This window comes from Lipotes vexillifer, unplaced genomic scaffold (genome assembly GCF_000442215.2).
Source record: "Lipotes vexillifer unplaced genomic scaffold, Lipotes_vexillifer_v1.1 scaffold1489, whole genome shotgun sequence".
NCBI lineage: Eukaryota > Metazoa > Chordata > Mammalia > Artiodactyla > Lipotidae > Lipotes > Lipotes vexillifer.
This window is the reverse complement of record NW_006776475.1, coordinates 209,110-228,847: the sequence shown is the minus strand read 5'-3', so window position 1 is coordinate 228,847 and position 19,738 is coordinate 209,110. Positions and strand designations below refer to the sequence as shown.

Genomic DNA, 19,738 nt, shown 5'->3' with positions numbered 1-19,738 from the left:
TGAGTGCATAAAAAACAATGTTTGAAACACCTCTCATTCTTGTCAGCTGCTTTTAGTGGTGCAGAAAATTGTTTCTCCAGTAGCAGTGCTCCTTTCTCAACCAGTACAAAGGCAAAGAAATTAAATGAGGGCTCACAGAATTGAAATTTCATAGAACTGAAAGCCAGTTAGAGAAAGATTTATATTGGGATCATTAAGAAGCTTTCCGAGGGCTTCCCTGGTGGCGCAGTGGTTGAGAGTCCGCCTGCCGATGCAGGGGACAGGGGTTCGTGCCCCGGTCTGGGAGGATCCCACGTGCCACAGAGCCGCTGGGCCCGTGAGCCATGGCTGCTGAGCCTGCACATCTGGAGCCTACGCTCCGCAATGGGAGAGGCCACAACAGTGAGAGGCCTGTGTACCACAAAAAAAAGAAGCTTTCTGAATTGTGTGATATAATCTGCAATGTTTACATTTATTTTAATTTATTTAGCTGTAAAAGGTATGATCTTAAAGTACTTATTGTGTAGCTGTTTCCTCATGACCCATACTATTATGACATCAGCATACTCATTTTTCATGCATAACTATAAAACAGCACGACCTTTTCCTCTTAAAGGCAAACTTTAGGCTATCTATTAGCTAGGTATAGTGAAGTGAAGAATCTTGCTGGAATGTGTGTGGGAGCAGAATTGCCTTGACAAGCAAAGAGGCACATGGAATACAGCAGAAAATATAGATATTTTAGCATTAAGTAACCTTCATTAAAATGTAGAAGCAAATTTTAATTTGCACGTGACAAATTCAGAGAGAATAACCATGGAGAGGAACAGTCTTACCTTCAACAATAAATGGAGTTATTTCAAATAAAAGATTCCTGTATTTTATGCAGTGTCACAAAAGATAGTTTAAAAATGATTTGGAGGGAACATCTCAGAAAAGGAAAATATCTGATTAAATGGATAATTAGGATGCTGGCTTAAAAAAGTTTAGGTGTACTGGTCAGAACACACAGCAAATCAGAGAAAGATGAGAGTAACTTGCTTTCTATTGCAGTTGTTATTCTAGCCCAGGAATTGGCAAACTTTCTCTTTAAAAAGCCAGATAGTAAATATTGTAGGCTTTGTGAGCCATGAGGTCTTGTGTTGCAACCACTTAACTCTGATGTTGTAGCATGAAAGCAGCCATAGACAGCATATAAATAAATGAGTGTTGTTATGTTCCACTAACATTTTATTCACAAAAACAGGCAGCAAGCTGGATTTGGTCCACTGGATGGAATTTCTCACCCTGTTCCATCCAACAGGAGAAGTAATATCACAGAAATTACAAACTTCTAAGAAGTAGTTTGCCTGGTATAGACATCACTCTAACAGGAGGTTACATGCCAATCCTATGTTTTAAGGTTTATAAATGTTTTCCTATACATGGGGTAAGGAAAAGGTACTTAATATACACGGTCATACTTTTAATGATATACAAAATAAGCAATCACTTTTAACTTCCTGTATTGAGTGAATAATTATGGAGTTCTTCAAAATTCCATGAGACAGCTTCTTCCGTTATACAGTGAGACATATAAGTTCCTGAGTTGAACAGATAAAGGTTTGTAAATGGTGGGAGCAGGCTATGAGTCAGGGTGTCTAGGAATGGACCTGGTGCTGCTTTTGCACATCCTTAGTTTCATGAGAATTTTCCAGAGACACTTTTGAGGATGCAACCTATGGCAAGTGGTATGATAATCTTTGTTGTCTAAGTGCAAAGAGTTCTTGCTTAATGCAAAGAATGCATATCAGGGTTTCTATAAAATGAACTGTTTTCTCAAAATTTTTTTTAAAAAAGCAGAAACATTTTCATGGAAAATATTTAGTAAATTGACTTAATAAATTTTGGTAAGAAAGGATTAAGAATAAGCAATTCCTATGGAATGCTGAGCACTGTACCCCATCATCTAGCAAGTTCACTTTCTTTGTGAAAATCTTAGTACAAATCTCCCACAGATTATCCTACCTTTCCTTTAAAATGTGACGTCTGATATTTGAAAGAATTCAGGAAGTTAAATTAAAAAACATTAGTGATCTTTCAACTTTTCCATACTATAAGTAATAAAGAACTGTTTGGTTCCTTTTTTCTTATTCTAGGATGTGTCATACTGATGTAATGAAGTTTAGGTGTTGTATTACATAGCTTTTTTTAAACTAACTGGCCTCTATATGCATGTTGACTTATTACAAAATTAGGGTTGACATGTATTTTAAATATCCTATCTTCACAGCCTAAGGCAGAGCCTAGCACACAAACAATGTGTAATAAATATATAATGGTCAACCTGAAATTAAGTTCCTAAATTTTTCAGAAACAATATTCTACAGCCTGGATACAGTAGTAACTTCCACATATTGGGAAAAGGGAAGATAAGAAAGGGGAAGCGGGGGGTGGGGGTAGGGCTGGCGGGGAGCCTTTATTTTCTTTTACTGCTGGCTACAATTAAAAAATAAAGGTAAAATGTTCTTAAAAAAATTAGGGTTGGAATTCCTCTATTTTATTCAGAAAGCATCTTTTTCAGTAGCCTGGAGAAATCTTGGTGGTTTCTATGTCTATCTCAAGTGCCTGATTATCTAAGGATTTGTTTTAAGGACTTGGGCTCCTACAATGAACACCAAATATATTCTACATCACTGGTTCTGGAAGGTAAAACAAAACTGGAAGAACTCATAAGACATATTATGTTAATATGTCTTACATGATATTATACATATTATATATAAAATCAGTGTCAGGTTTAATTAAGCAATATAAATTTATGATTCTAAAATACTAGAAAAATAGCTGACTTACAATGTGGACTTTATTTTTCTCAAAGGTAATCATGTTTTTCATAAACACCCACTGATATTTTTCCTTACCTTCATTAGTGTTAGTTGCATTGCTCAATTTAGTTCAATGCTGAAATTTTTATATTGTTTCTTATTCATTTCTTCAAGACGTTAAATTCAATATATTATTTTCTTTAATTTTGGTTATTTTCCTGTTAAAACTGTAAGATAATTTTCCTTTGTAGAGGTCTGTAAAAAGACACATCTCTGGGAACATAAATAAGGGATGTTTTCCCTTTATATCAGGGCTTTGCAGAGTGCATTTCTCTTGTGAATAAGTTGTAATTTATTTTGCAAGTGTTCACATTTAACAGTGAATATGTGATTTTGGTAAGAGATGGTATGGTAAATTTATCAATGAAGGACCATTAAAAAAAACCCCAAATTTTAGGGAAAGCTCATTTATTAATACACCAAATATTTATTATATTATGTGTAAAGCACTATGTCAGGGAGTAAGGACAGAATAATAATAAACAAGCAGAGCCTCTCCTCCTCAAGGACTTAATACAGATAACTCACCAACTACATAACAGAAGTGGTAAGTAGTAGGACTAACTAAGCACAGAGTGCTAAGAAACAATAGAACATGTGTCTAGTCCTATGTCAAAGGGTAGCCAGGGAATGATTCTCTCAGGAAATATCATGTAAGAGCTCACCTGAAGATCACAGGGAAGACTCTGGAGAAGATGAGAAGAAGAGGCTTCAGGGCAGAGGAACAATATGCAATTGAGAGAGGACACAGAACAAGTAGAGTGCAGTGTGGCTGACAGAAAGCTGGGAGAGGGTGTGAGGAGGAACAGCGAGGGATAAGGCTGAAGAGATAAAAAGAGGCTCTAACTCAATAAACTAAATTAGAACCATTTCTCAAGGGCAAAGGGCAGCCACTGAAGGTTTGTATTTTAGAAAGATCACGTTGGTTGCTTTTTTTGTGTGTGTGTGTGGTATGCGGGCCTCTCACTGCCGCGGCCTCTCCCGTTGCGGAGCACAAGCTCCGGATGCGCAGGCTCAGTGGCCATGGCTCACGGGCCCAGCCGCTCCGCGGCATGTGGGATCTTCCCGGACCGGGGCACGAACCCGTGTTCCCTGCATCGGCAGGCGGACTCTCAACCACTGCACCACCAGGGAAGCCCTCTGGTTGCTTTTTGAAGGATGGCTCAGATGACTCCAGTCAGGCCAAAAATGATGATAGCTCAACTAAAGTAACAGGATAGAGAGAAGGGACAGTTAAAGGGAGAGAATAATAATCTAGTAGATTTGAGGGGTGAGGGAAAGGAAAAGGTAACTGAGATAGGGAACATGAGAAGAGGAGTGGGTTTTTGTGGGGACTCACTAGATTTCAGTTTTAGAGGTCCCTGTAAGACACTCAGATATAAAGGTCTGAAGCTCAGGAGAGACAGCTGGTAAATAGATTTGGGAGTAATCAGTATTACAAATAGAAAAAAAAAAAAAAAAAGTCAGGAGAGAGACTGAAATACTTCAAGAGTACACATAGAGTGAGAAGAGAACTTAGGATGGAACCCTGAGACACAGCAACATTTAAAGGATGGCCAGAGAAAAAGTCCATAAAGGAACCTGGGAGAATGGCCAGAGAAGTAAAAGGGGATCAAGGAAAGGAGAGCGTAAAGGAAGCCAAGGAAAGGGAGTGTTCCTAAAATTGGTCAGCAGAATCAAGGGCAGTTTTCAGTGGTGTGACGCAAAAGGCTTGATTACAACAGTGGGTTAAGGATATGGAAGTAAACTGGAGAGATCCTACTGTACACAACTCAAGAAGTTTGGCTGGAAGAGCAAACAGGGATTAGGCAGTGGCCAGAGGGGATGCGGGGTTTTGGAAGGTACTTGTGTATGCATTTATATATAGGAGAGATTTGTGCATTCTTAAATGTTGAAGAGAAGGCACCGACAGGGAAGTGGAGTTGAATACACAGGCTAGATAGAATAAGCAATGGAATGAGGTCCCTGAGAGGTATGTAGGACCCACAGCATAATTGGTGCATTAACTTTTAGTCAAGGGAAAAAGGAAAAGAGATGGGTGTGGATGAACGGATTACATTTTAGTGCTACAGAAGTCAACTGACAAACTGTTAAGCACAAGGTCCTGTGCTAGGTTCTATAATACACTGACAAGCAAAACTGCTACTATCTCTGCCCTCATGGAGGTATTTAAAAGGAATGTGCACAGACTCTTTTTGTATATAGAGTATTAAAGGACTACTTCTAAAGTCTTCTGGTGTTCAAATGGAAAAGTACTCATCTGCTTGCTTCTAAACTCATAATTCATCAAGTGGGAAAAGGCACCAGGCTTTGGTAAAAAGAATTAACAAGTGACAGGGAAAGAAGCTATAATCTCCACTAACACAGAGGAAGGCCAAAATATGCCTTATGCTGAGGATAAAAAATTCAAAAAATTAGCCGTGTATTTAAAGAAAAAAATAGGAAATAGGAATATATTCTTCTGATTCACAGATGTTTATGGTAGCTTTCACTGAAAATATTGATATCCTCCATATTCAGATTTCATAAATTCTGTGATATGTATTAAAAAGATTTAATACATATTAGATAAGAAAATAAGACAAGAAAAAATCAAGAAGTCAAGTAGACCTCTAGTCCTATTCTGAAGGCAGACAGAACACCAACATTTCTCAAATATTTGGACCTCACTATCCTTACTAATAAAGGGATGTTATAGAGGCAGGGAAGAAACATTAACGTTGACAAATAACAGCAGATACACTTTTTGAATATTTATTGTGTATTAGGCCTCCACTGTGATTTCCCTACCTTAAATCCTTACTAATAAAGGGATGTTATAGAGGCAGGGAAGAAACATTAACGTTGACAAATAACAGCAGATACACTTTTTGAATATTTATTGTGTATTAGGCCTCCACTGTGATTTCCCTACATTAATTCCTCTAATCTTAATAAAAAACTTAGGTGGGAGTGTGGTAAGCAGAAAAATCATGCCCTAAAGAGTTTCACATCCTAATTCCCAGAACCTGCTAAATGTATTTCCTTATGTTGCAAATGGACTTTGCAGATGTGATTAAGGATCTTTTTTTCTCTTAAAAATATGGAACACTTCATGAATTTACATATCATCCTTGCACAGGGGCCATGCTAATCTTCTCTGTATCCTTCCAATTTTAGTATATGTGCTGCTGAAGCAAGCATCCATGATTAAGGACCTGAGATGCGGAGATTATCTTGGATTATCAGGATGTGTGGGCTCAATGTAATCACAAGGGTCCTTATAAGTGAATGAGGAAGGCGAGATGGGTTAGGGTCAGTGATTGGAAGATGCTGCACTGTTGGGTTTGGAGATGGAGGAAGGGGTCATGAGCCAAGGAATGTAGGTGGCTTTAAGACGTGAAAGGCAAGGGAATGGATTCTCCCCAATGCCTCCAGAAGGAATGGAGCCCTGCAGACACCTCGATTTTAGCTCATGAAGCACATTCAGTGTTCTGACCTCAAATGTGTAAGAATAAATCTGTGTTGTTTTAAGCCACTAATTTTATGGTTACTTTGTTAGCAGCAATAGGAAACTAATCTAAGTGGGTACTATGACTTTCCCCATTATACTGATATGGAGAAAGAGACTTAACAAGGGTTAAATAATTTCCCCAAAGTTACTGCAGATAGTTGAAGAAATTCCCATTTTACATTCTTACTTTCTCTTTGAGGTAGGAGGCAAGGTGAATTTCTAAGAACTGGAAGTTGGGATTGGCTATAAGGGAAAATTGGGAAGAACATAAAATAGTTCTTATGAAGAATAAGAATTTCCAGCCTCATATGTAAAGTCCTTACCTCACAGTGAGGTATTTACAGAATATAAGATATGATGAATTTGCCTTAAAATAATCTAAGAGGGGCTGTAAGGGGGATAAGTAGTAGGTGGGGTCATAGGTGAAATAAGACTGGGTATATGAGGATAATATTAAAAGCTGGATGGTAGTATGGGCACAAGGAGTTTTATTATACTAGTGTATATTTTTATATGTATTTAAAAATTTTCCAAAACAAGTTAAAAAACGAATTCACGGTAAAGAGCAATAAATGTCACAGAGGAAAATATCTTGAAAAAGTCATGAAGTAAGAAAACAAAAACAACTTTTAAAATAAAGCTACACTGACAGAGAACCTATCAGTGGTGCCTGAGGAAGAGTGGGATAGGGAAGGAGGGTCAAGGAAGGTGGGAAGGAGGGATAGCCAAGGGGCACAAGAAAACTTTTGGATATGATATATTCATTATTTTGACATTAATTATCTATCATCTACATATCTCCATTAAGAAGGTATAGTGTATATATACATATACACTATATATGTCATAACATCAAATCGAATATATTAAATACGTGCAGTTTATTGCATGTCAATTATACTGCAATAAAGCTGTAAGAAATTAACAAAAAAAATAAAGCAATACTGATAAAAATGCAAGGAGAGCTTCTTTCTGGCCTGACATGTAGAGTTTGGAAGTCATCACTGCTGTACTCACAACAAAAAAAGGTGAAGAAATTGAAAATCAACTCTGCTTTGATCCATCAGAGAACTAAGGTCACAGAGCAAACTGCTACCCTGAAAACTGGAGAGGTGGATACAGAGAATCACAGCTTACTGGGAGCAGAAGCCCAGAACCAGAAGACTGAAACTAGAGCCAGTACTGGCAGGAACACTTAAACTGTGATTGTGACATTACTGGAGAATCAGTGTGAACTAGTTTGAGAGTTCAAAACTCTGGGGGAGAAAGTGAGGCAGTCTTAGGGGAGCCACACTTTTGCAAGTTTTACCTCCAGGAGTTCCATCAAATTCTCAAGAGGAAGATTGGGGGAAAAAACCCTCATGCTTCTAGTATAGAGAGGAAAGTAACCAGTTAAAAATATGCCCAGAGCTCTCTGTTCTCCTTCACAACAGCTTGACCTTAAGGAAAACTATTTTACTAGAGATTAAGTAACTTGGGATTTACCAAAAACTAATCAACCTGAGGGAAAGGAAATACCTAACTTCAGCCCCCTCTAGCCTCCCTGTTTAACCTATAGAGGAGGGCAAGCTGAGAAGCACTTGTTCAAGTCACAGCTCACACAGGCTCACTAAAAAACTGAGACACAGGATGATAGGATGCTTCTCCTACCATAGTCTTATACCTCACCACCACATAAACTGGGCTCCTGTCTAATAATGAGATTACAGTTAAAAGAACTGCAAACCTCAGACCCATTTAAAAGGAAGTCTGTAGGGTGACACAAAGACAACAGAAGAGACAAAAGAAAGACACTAGAGGAAAATTTTGCCTCTTGACAGCATAGCTATTGCAAACAGTAACACAGTCTAACTCCTAGCAGATAAACATAAATCCTCATAGTGAATGCTTATCTACCACAGTTCCTTTCACCCAATACATCATGTCTGGCTCTCAAGAAAAAGATTTTAAGCCATGCTAAAATGCAGAAAACAAAGTCTGAATAGACAAAGCAAGACTCAGATACGGCAGGGATGTTGGAATTATCAGGCCAGAAATTTAATATTTAATATGATAAAGGCTCTAATGGAAAAAAATAGAGAACATGCAAGAAAAGACTGTTAATGTAGGCAGAGAGATGGAAACTCTAAGAACGAATCAAAAGGAAATGGTAGAAATAAAAAATACCACAATAAAAATGAAGAATGCCTTTGATGTGCTCATCAGTAGACTGGACACAGAAGATGAAAGGATCAGTAAACTTGAAGATATATCAATAGAAACCTCCAAAACTGAACTGCAAAGAGAAAAACTAATGAAAATTTGGAAAAGAATATCCATGAACAATTACACAAAGGTTACACAAAGGTTACATACACAAAGGTGTAACATATGTGTTGTGGGACTACCAAAAGGAAAAGAAGGGACTTCACTGGTGGTGCAGTGGTTAAGAATCCACCAGCCAATGCAGAGGACATGGGTTCAAGCCCTGGTGCAGGAAGATCCCACATGCTGTAGAGCAACTAAGCCTGTGAGCCATAACTACTGAGCCTGTGCTCTACAGCCTGTGAGCCACAACTACTGAGCCCGTGTGCCAGAACTACTGAAGCCTGCGTGCCTAGAGCCCGTGCTCCACAACAAGAGAAGCCACCATAATGAGAAGCCTGCGCACTGCAACGAAGAGTAGACCCTACCTGCTGCAACTAGAGAAAGCCCACATGCAGCAAAGAAGACCCAATGCAGCCAAAAATAAATTTATTAAAAAAAAAAAAAGGAAAAGGAGAGAAAAGAACAGAAGAAATAATATAAGAATTTTCCAAAATTAGTGACAGACATCAAACTACACATCCAGGAAGCTTAGAGAACACCAAACAGCAAAAATACCTAAAAACCTATACCTATGCATTTCATACTCAATCAGCAGAAAATCAAAGACACAGAGAAAATCCTGAAAGTAACCTGGGAAAATGAATGGGAGAAAAGGGTGTCTAGGGATCCATATAAGATTATGATACAATTAGGAATGCTCATTTGAGGTTGATGACTATGAATCACTGGTGGTGACAATATTCAGGGCTGTAGCTTAGATCTAGGAGTGAACAAGAAAGATAGCTGGATTAACAACCCAGGGTTGTAATTTTGCCAGGCAGGTAGAGTAAAAAGGAGAGTGCTTTATGGGAGTTAAAGGTAGTGAAGTGATGGTTGATATACGGTAGCTAAATAAGGAGGTAAAGAAAACAGGTCGATACAGGTCAAGAAAAAAATAGACTTAAAGTTGAATAGGTATAGTTATAATAACAAGAGTGAGAGGGCTGGAAAAATAGTTTTTGATCAGAGAGTTGATGGATGGTACTGAGATTTCAAAAGTAAAACATTTCTGGTAGATAAGGTCCACCGTATGGCCACGGGAGTGAGTAGCCATAGTTGAATGAAAATGAAAGACTCTGGGGTTTTCAGCATGGAAATAAAGGAATTTGGGTGAGATTAGTTGCTGATTTGAATATTATTTCCTCTCTCCATATATCAGATAGGTTGCCTGTAGCAGGTGGGAATATATAGGCAACAGAAGAGCATTTATTCAATTCATAATTTAACTCAAGTGATAAAGAATATCATATGGTACGCACATTTTTCCTCTTAGTCTCACACTGGGTCATATCTTACATAACAGACTATGATCAAGTGGATCTGATGTCAAAACAATATGAAGAAGGCTCACTTTATCATGAAAAAATTTTACAAGTGGGAATACATTCGATATATGGAAAACTGGGGGAGTATAGTGTGGATTTGTTTCTTTTAGGTTGTCATAAAATTGTGATCTATGACATCAGTGGGGAAGGAAAATGATAGATGTGAAGGGCAGTTTGACAGGATCTGAACTTCAAAGAAAGTAACAAATGGTTGAATGGGAAGCAGATGTATCAGCTGCAGAAAAGCCCAAAGGTGCTGGACTGTTAGGGTAATCATTGTAAGAATGTGCATGCTGCACTTTACTTACATGACTTTCTAAATGACTCTGTTCTCCATATGATAGAAGTGACTTTTAGTTTAAGATAAGAAGGGGAGCATTAGTGATCTTAGAAGTAAAACCTGCCTTAAGCAAACAGCCTTTCCTATCAAATTTTCTGCTAGAACTTGTGGGTAAAATGAGTGGGTTCAATTTCAACTTTTTAAAAGTTCTTTGCTTGACAAGGTAATGAAAGAGCCACATGATGGGAATATGGTCAATCAGAGAAAAGGAGAGGAACAAAGGGTCTGAATATTTCACAAACTGGGTAGACAATACCTGAATAACCAAGTTAATCTTTGGCCTCCAATTAATCAGACTTGCACTTGATTTAAAAAAATAGGCTTTATTTTTATAGCAGTTTTAGATTCACAGCAAAATTAAGCGGAAGGTATAAAGAGTTCTGACATACCCTCGGCATCTCTCCTTCTCAGACCCTCCCCTACTATATCTACATTTTTATAATGATATGAAAGCAGATGGGTTTGACCAGGCACTCATATAGTTCACAGTGGATGTGGTGACACAGTCCAGACCTTCCCTTCAGGACTGACTCAATATTCCCCGAGCTGCTCCAAGTGTTGGTTGCTGATAGCTCACAGCTAGGTTCTTACCTAAAAATTGTTTTCAGCCAAAGGGAGCTGGTTTGTACAAATTATAACCCCTTCCTGGGGACGGCCTGCATGCAGTGTCTAATGCAGAATACAAAGGTATGGCCCTTTTGCTTCAATCTGGGCCATCTTTGAAAAACCAGCCTTGCTTCACATCTCATAGACCTGCTTTCCTCACTACTCCAGAAGCCTTGCTCTCAAGAAGAGTCTAGATTAAATCTTTAAGTGCAAATCTCTGGGTCAGGGTCTGCTTCCACATGTCTTAAATATGGGAAGTTTCTCAACCATACATAAAACATTGATAATGAAGCAGTGCTTTAAAGGTGTAGTAAAAATATGACAATATAATCAGAACACCTAGTTCTGTGTTCTAGTTCCACTACTTGATGGCTCTATGATTTTGGATAATTTATTTCTCTGAGCCTCAAGTTCCCTCATCTTTAAATGGGGGATAATTCCTTATGTAACAAGGGTTACTATGAGGGCTCAAATTGGGATATACCAACACAAACACAAACACACACACACACACACATGCTCATGCTTTCAAATATAATGTAATATTCTTATTATAATTTACATGAACTGGCAATTTCAAAACCTAAGCCTAATTATTTTCACATTCTGTTATTTCATGGAAACATTCCATTAGACAGCTAGCCAATATTAAGATTAAATCAAAAAAATTCATTAATTGTTTACTATATGCTTGACCCTGTGCTATGAACGAGGTATACAAAGATGGCATGGTTCTTGACCTCAAAGGATTACAGCCTGGGGAGAGGCATTAAATATAAACAGATAAAGTGTGATCAAGTATTACATATGCCAAGGGACTTCCCTGGTGGTCCAGTGGCTAAGAATCCGCCTTCCAATGTAAGGGATGTGGGTTCGACCCCTGGCTGGGGAACTAAGATACCACATGCCATGGGGCAACTACGCCTGCATGCTTTAGAAAGATCCGGTGTGCCGCAACTAAGACCTGATGCAGCCAAATAATTAATAAATAAATAATTAAAAAAGTATTATATATGCCAAAATGGCAGCAGTATGCCCAGAAATAGTGGGAGGTGTGTTCATTTTTCCAAGAGTATCAGAAAAGACTTCATTAAGGAAGTGAACCTTGAGGTGAGACAGTTTTTTAGGAAAGGTACTTTATTCCCAGTAAACTTTACTTGAGCACTGAAGGATACTTTAATCACTTCTAAAAGTAACATCAATTTGATTTAACCTATAACAACTATTTTGTGTGTATCTATCATGCAGAGAACTTTCACAGAAACATTTACAACTGAAAGTTAAGGTTACTTACTGTTATCTTACGAGGACATTCATTAGGACAGAGACCACTAAGAACTGTGGAAAAAGTAAAAAAAGCCTATTATTACTGTTATAGTATTAATATGCCTTATTGATTCATAGTCAAGGAAAAAACCAATTCAATTTCTTTAGATCTGAGTAAATTAAATTTCTTTTGTTCACTTTAGGCCAATATTTCAAAAGCCTTTATTAAGCAGTCAAGCTGCTGCCATTTTGTGAAATATATAGGTGATATAATTAATTATGGTTATAATATCATACCTACTGTTGGTTCTATTTTCCAATTGGTTAGCTACATTCCAAGGATGACTTAGAATCTGACAGAGAATTGCCAAATGCAAACCAATTAAAATTTATACTGAAAAAAACAAAATAGAACATTTAACACTTCATATCAAACTAGACTACTTCAATTTATTTAGTCAAATTTTTTGGGTAAAAGAGTTTGGGCTCCCTTGATAACTTTTATGGAGAACATAACTATAAAATAATTGATGGGTCTATAACAAAAATAATTTAATGACATACTTATTCTATAATTACCCAAAAAGAAAAGGTTAGGATATCTGAACATTCTTTCTATAACTAACATGAATTTTGAAATATAACTACACTCATGTGAAGTAATTCCTTTATAAGAAGGCAGACTTTATGTGCTATTAAATATGCTATGTTATAAATTTAAGGAAGACAGCTGATAATACTGTTCAGTAAGCATGAACTATACCAATAATAATTGTGATTATTGGTTAGTTCAAATATATCCATAGGAAAATGGTTCCTTATGTTGATTTATATTTTACAAATGTGAAATGATAATCATTCTAATACAAATATTATACTTAGGCAGGGTACATAAACTGCAAAGGCATCAAGAAATGAACATGACATATTTCATCACACGAGAAGATACTTGTTTATTTACTATAGTACGTTTATATTAAATTCGACCTGAGGAAACAGTGAAATAAATGTTTCATACTTGCAAATCAGTTTTCAATGTTTAAGTTCCTTACCCCAGCATAGTGCCTAGTTATCACTCTTTTATTCTCAAACACTCCATGACCTTACTTCTCTCCCTGTCCTTTGTTCCTCTTCCCTCAAATCTGGGCAGACACTGGTACTTCTTTTTCACTTGTCCCCAAATGATTTTCCTAAACCTTCATTAAAACATTATCTTGCTAAACAGTATATTATTTACTCAAAAGTCTGTCTTTGTACCAGTATGTAAGCTCTGCATAGTTTTTATCATTTTTTCAGGGCCTAGACAAATGTATTTGCTCAATAAATACTTGTTAAAGGAGGGAAAAGATGGATTATTCAATAAATGGTACTGGATAATTGGCTACTTGGAGGAAAATAAAGTTAGACTTTGATTCATAACATGAAAATTACATTTGGCAAAGACACTACTAATATAAAGAACTCTTACACTACAATGATAAAAAGACAACCCAATTAAAAAATGGGCAAAGGACCTGAACAGGCATTTTTCTAAAGGTGATGCAGACATAAAAAAAGCTCATGAAAAGATGCTCAGCATCATTAGTTATCATGGAAATGCTAACCAAAACCACAATGAAACATACACAATTCACAATATCCAAGAGATGGAAGCAACCCAAATCAATGTCCATTGGCAGAAGAATGAATAAACAAAATGTGGTACACACAGTGGAATATTATTCAACTTTAAAAAGGGAAAAAATCCTGTCACATGTTACAACATGGATGAACCTTGAGGACATTATGCTAAGCAAGCCAGTAATAAAAAGACAAATACTCTATGATATCACCTACATGAGGTATCTAAACTTGTCAAATTCAGAGAAACAAAGTAGAATGGTGGTTACCAGGGGTTGACGGGAAGGGAAAAAGGGCAGTTGTTAAATGGGTACAGAGTTTCAGATCTGCAAGATGAATAAGTTCTGGAGATCTGTTTCACAACAATGTGAATATACTTAACACCACTGAACTGTACACTTAAACGTGGTTAAGATAGTAAATTTTATGTTACATGTTTTTTTAACCACACACACAAAAATGGTTAAGATTGTAAAAAAACAAAACAAACCCACAATGAGACACCATTTCACATCCATTAGGATGGGTATAATCAAAAAGTCAGATAAAAACAAATTTGGGTGAAGATGTGGAGAAACTGGACCCTGCTACATTTCTGATGGGAATGTAAAATGGTCCGGCTGATTTGAAAAACAGTCTGGCAATTCCTTAAAAAGATAAACAAAGAGTTCCTATTTAACCCAGCAATTCCACTCTTAGGTATATATCAAGAGGAATTAAAATATATGTCCACACAAAAACTTGTACATGAGAGTTCACAACAGTATTATTCATGATAGCCAAAAAGTAGAAACCATCCAAATGTCCATCAACTGATGGATAAACAAAATGTGGCAGGTATATTCATATAGTGGGATATTTGACAATTAAAAGGAATAAACTACTGATGCTACAACACACATGGATCTTGAAAACATTATGCTAAGTGGAAGAAGTCAGTCACAAAAGATCACATATTATATGAACCCATTTATATGAAATATTCAGGATAGACAAATCTATGGATACAGAAAGTAGTGGTTGCCTGGGGATGGGGATTGAGGGTGGTAGCTAAAGGGTACAGGGTTTCAGGATCATTCATAGCTCTATTTTTACTTTTGTCATACTGAGTGAATTAAGTCAGAGAAAGAAATATCGTATGATATCGCTTACATGAGGAATCTAAAAAGAAATGATACAAACGAACTTATTTACAAAACAGAAACAGACTCACAGACTTAGAGAATAACTTATGGTTACCGGGTGGGGGTGGTGAGGGTGAGGGGAAGGGTTAGTTAGGGAGTGTGGGATTGACATGTACACACTGCTATATTTAAATGGATAGCCAACAAGAACCTACTGTGTAACACAGGGAACTCTGCTTAATAGTATGTAACAACCTAAATGGGAAAAGAATTTGAAAAAGAATAGATACATGTATAACTGAGTCACTTTGCTGTACACCTGAAACTATCACAACATTGTTAATCAACTATACTCCAATATAAAATAAAAAGTTAAAAAAATAAAAAATAGAAAAGGGTACAGGGTTTCTTCTGTGGTGATGAAAACGTTCTACAACTGATCGTGGTCATGTTGGTACAATTCTGTAAATATACTAAAAGCTATTGAATTGTATACTTGAAACAGGCAAATGGTATGGTATGTAAATTATATCTCAATAAAGCTGTTATAAAATTAAAAAAATACCATAAAATTAAAAAAAATCTAATGACAAGGGGCTGTGAACTTTAAAAAATATACATTACAAAGAGATATTATTGCCAATATACAAAGAGCTTCCAGATATGGGTTAGAAGATGATAATCCAAAAAAACAAAGGATATCAAGAAGCAATATCCTGAAAAGTACAAATACTCAAAAAACCAGGAAGTAAAACACTCAACCTCACTAGGCAGGAAAAAAATCAATTTTATACCTAACAGAAAGGCAAATAATGAAAGACCAATAAAAATGTCTGTAGGAAAAACAGAATCAAAGATAAATGACAAACTATGAAGAATATTTACAACATATATCACAAAGGATTAATTTCCCTAATATATACTATGGTGCATTTATAAATCAATAAGCAAATGAAAAAGGACAAGGACCATTCATAGAAATAAAAATACAAATGGCTCTTGAACATATGGAAAGATGCTGAACTTTACTCAGTATAAGAAAAATGCAAAATAAGACAATACTTTCACTTTACAACTGGAAAACTTAAAAAGTTTAATAATCCATTGGGTTGGTGAAGGTATTAGGAAATGTGCATTCTCCTACACTGTAAGTGGAAGTTTAAACTGATATGATATCTATGAAGGGACACCTGTTAAAAAGTTCAAAACCAGGCAGAATTAATCTAAGGTGTTGGAAATTAAATTAGTGGTTACCTGTAGGTGAACTGGGTTAGTAATGAAAAGGGTGGGCATGAGGAAGCTTCTGGTTGCTGGTATCATGTTTTTCCTGATCTGGGTGTACTTACATGTGTGCATTTACTTTGTCAAAATGTATACACCTGTGTACTTATGTACACTTTTCTGTAAGTATATTTCAATAGAGCGTACTTAAAAAGTGTACATGTATTATTTTTTAGTAATTCCATTTTTAGGAATTTATTCTATAGGATATTCACTGTGGCGTTAATTATAATAACAAGAGACTGAAAATAAGCTGGTACCTGTCAATAAGAAACTCATTAAATTATGTTGTATCCACACACATGATACTATTCAGTAGTTAAAATGAGGTAGCTCTAGATTATATTGTTATGGTATAATCTCCAAGATATATTGTTAAGTGGAGAAAACAAAGTCTAGAACTACCATTTATGTAAAATAAAAGCATATAAACATATGTGCTTGTATGTGTTTAAGATATCTTAGACAGACACAAAGAAGAGGTTGCTTTTGGGGAAAAGAACTGGACCACTGGGAAACATGGGTTAAAAAAGAGACTTACTTTTCACTATTAGACTCTTCTGTATTTTTCCACCATTTGCATGTACTACTTATTTTAAAAACAAATTTGTTACAGAAATAAAAATTTAGAGCTCTCAGATGAATATGTGGTAAACTGGACAGTGTTATGCTGGTGGGATATAAATGTCTGTGACTGTTGGGAAAGGTAATTTGGCATTATCTATTAACACTAAAAACATAGCCCCTCAACTCATCAATTTCATGTCTATGAAATATTAGAAACTATCTATGTGTCCACTAAGAGAGAAAATGCTAAATAAATTATGGAACATCTAGAGTACTATGGAATGACATGGAACTACTAAAACAATGAAAGAGACCTGTTAAGTGCTGACATGAAAGGGTGTTTATACTCTCCTGCTAAGGTAAAAAAATAAGACAAAGGCAAATATGTTCAGTAAGATTCTATTTACAAATGTATGTGTTAGATGAATTTCATAGACATACTACTGAACAAAAGAAGTCAGACACAAAGAGTACATACCATCTGATTACATTTATATGACAGTTAGAAAAGGAAAAACTAATCTATGGTGACAGAGATCAGAACAGTGGTCATACTTTTGCAGGGGAACATGAAGGACACTTCTGGGGTACTGGAAATATTTTATCTTGATTGGAGTGTGGCTACAAGGGAGTATACCTATGTAAAATCTCACCAAGCTATACACTTTAACCTTATTTCCTCTGTACACCCATTGCTACAACTTTCTTTCTACTGTCTTATCAGCTCACACCTGGATGACTGGTGTATTCCAGTGGTTACCCTCAGCCTGACCTCTCAGGTCAGAATATCTATTTCTTTTGATGAATGTCTATTTTTTTCTTCTGAACATTGCTGCAAAATCCATCTTCTTAAACTACACATTTGATCATAGACACTCTTTGATGAAGAGAGTAAACAGTAAGTGTGATGGTAAGTTTTATGTGTCAACTTGATTGGGTCATGAGGTGCCCAGATATTTGGTTAAATATTATTCTAGGTGTTTCTGTGAGGGTGTTTTTGGATAAGATTAACATTTAATCAGTAAACTGAGTAAAACAGATTTCTCTTCATAATGTGTGTGGGCCTCATCTAACCAGTAGAAGGCCTGAAGAGAACAAAAGCCAGACCCTCTCTTGAGTAAGAATTCTCCTGTCTGATGGCCCTCAAACTAGAACATTAGCTTTTCCTGCCTGATGAATTGGACATCAGTTCTTACTGGTTCTACAACTGCTTGCTGGCCTTTTGACTCAAACTTGGACATTGGCTCTGTAGATTTTGGACTTGCCAGCCTCTGTAACTGCATGAATTAATTCCTTGTAATAAATCTCTCTCTCTCTTTCTTTTTCTCTGTATTCTATTGGTGCTGCTTCTCTGGAGAATCCTGACTAATTCAGTAAGTATCTGCAGTTATTGTATCACAATGATTGATTTGCGGATACTGAAAAATCCTTGCATCTTTGGGATACATCCCACTTGATCATGGTGTATGATCCTTTTAATGTTGGATTCGAATTGCTAGTATTTTGCTGAGGATTTTTGCGTCTATGTTCATCAGTGATATTGGTCTGTAATTATCTTTTTTTAGTGGTATCTTTGTCTGGTTTCGGTATCAGGGTGATGGTGGCCTCATAGAATGAGTTTGGGAGTCTTCCTTCCTCTGCAATTTTTTTAGCCCATGTATTCTTAAAGATATTTAAAGTATAAAACCTTGGCTTCTAGCTTTGTGATTCACTTTACATTAGCTACTTTATACAAATGCCAAACCCAAAAAACTGCAATAATTGTGCATAAATACTGTAACACCGAACCAATGTGCAGGTTGGCACAAGGATGAGTAGAATAAAGTCAAAGCTATAAAGGTCAATACTGTATTATGGTTTTAGTAGTATTTAAAATGAAAAATCCTTGCCTGGACTATGGGTGACTGTTCACATTCAGTCTCTGAAAATGTCTTTAGTTTTTGTTTAAGACACATGAATCCTAAGCAAATATTATAATCAAATATCACGTGTAAAATAAAGACCCCCATCCCACCCATTCCTGTCATTTAGACATTATTTTAGACTCTATATGGAAAACTTCTTTTGTCTGTTATTGATTACCTACCTTTCATTCATTATTTTTTAAATTAAATCCTATGCTTAATAAAACATATTTTAAGACATACCAGTACTCAGAAAATATATTAGCCTATGTACAACGTTCTGAAAATCTCTTGAGGAAGCATTCCATCAAAATAAATAGGAATTCGAGTCAATAAAGGTAAAGATGTGGTATAAATGTAAATGGTGACAATAAAGCCAGTAAAACTTGTTAAGTTTAAATAATCATTGATAACACGGTTGTAACTGTTACCAAATCAGTTATCCAGAAATAAACTTCCACATTATTTCAACAAAATCTGGAAGAAGGCAGGGGAATAAAAGCTTTTGAAAGGTCTTATCTTATTTGGGTAGTGAAAGGTGAAGATACTGTTACAATTTTAAAAATCCAAGGAAATACAGGTTCACATATGTTTGTTAGAAATTTGCGTTAAGTACTAGTAGAATCAGAATGCAGAACCTCTAATGTATCTGACAGGAATAAGAGAAAAAAATTACAGCTAGGAGCTAGTTCTGATTCAGGGGAGCTAGGGAACCCCTCCAATTCCACAACACACAGAGTCCCCTGTGTGAAGAGCATTCTGTAGATCTGTGGTGTTGTGGGAATCAGTGAGGGAACAGGCAGAAGGATAGTATTACCTTTCCCTAGCCAAACACAGAAGCTTAGGTACCCGTATTTCCTTAACTGAGACAGTGACATTTAACATAGGCTGGTTTGAGCATTAGAGTAACAGTTACTTTAGAGCAAAATCAACTCTGGACATCGTAGTTGGCTTTGAAAGGGTAATTATATACTAGTAACTGTCTGCTTAAGCAAAACAAGTAACAATCAAAGGAAAGAG

The 19,738-nt window shown here is 36.3% G+C and overlaps 1 protein-coding gene across 1 annotated transcript in view; it reads right to left on the bottom strand.

Annotated features, from left to right (window-relative positions):
• The window catches only part of ITFG1 (integrin alpha FG-GAP repeat containing 1), a 244,852-nt gene that overhangs the window by 39,404 nt on the left and 185,710 nt on the right, over positions 1–19,738 (bottom strand). The window contains exon 13 of the mRNA XM_007450381.1: positions 12,251–12,294. Within this exon, the coding sequence (XP_007450443.1) occupies positions 12,251–12,294 (44 nt within the window). The remainder of the gene's footprint in view (positions 1–12,250; positions 12,295–19,738) is intronic.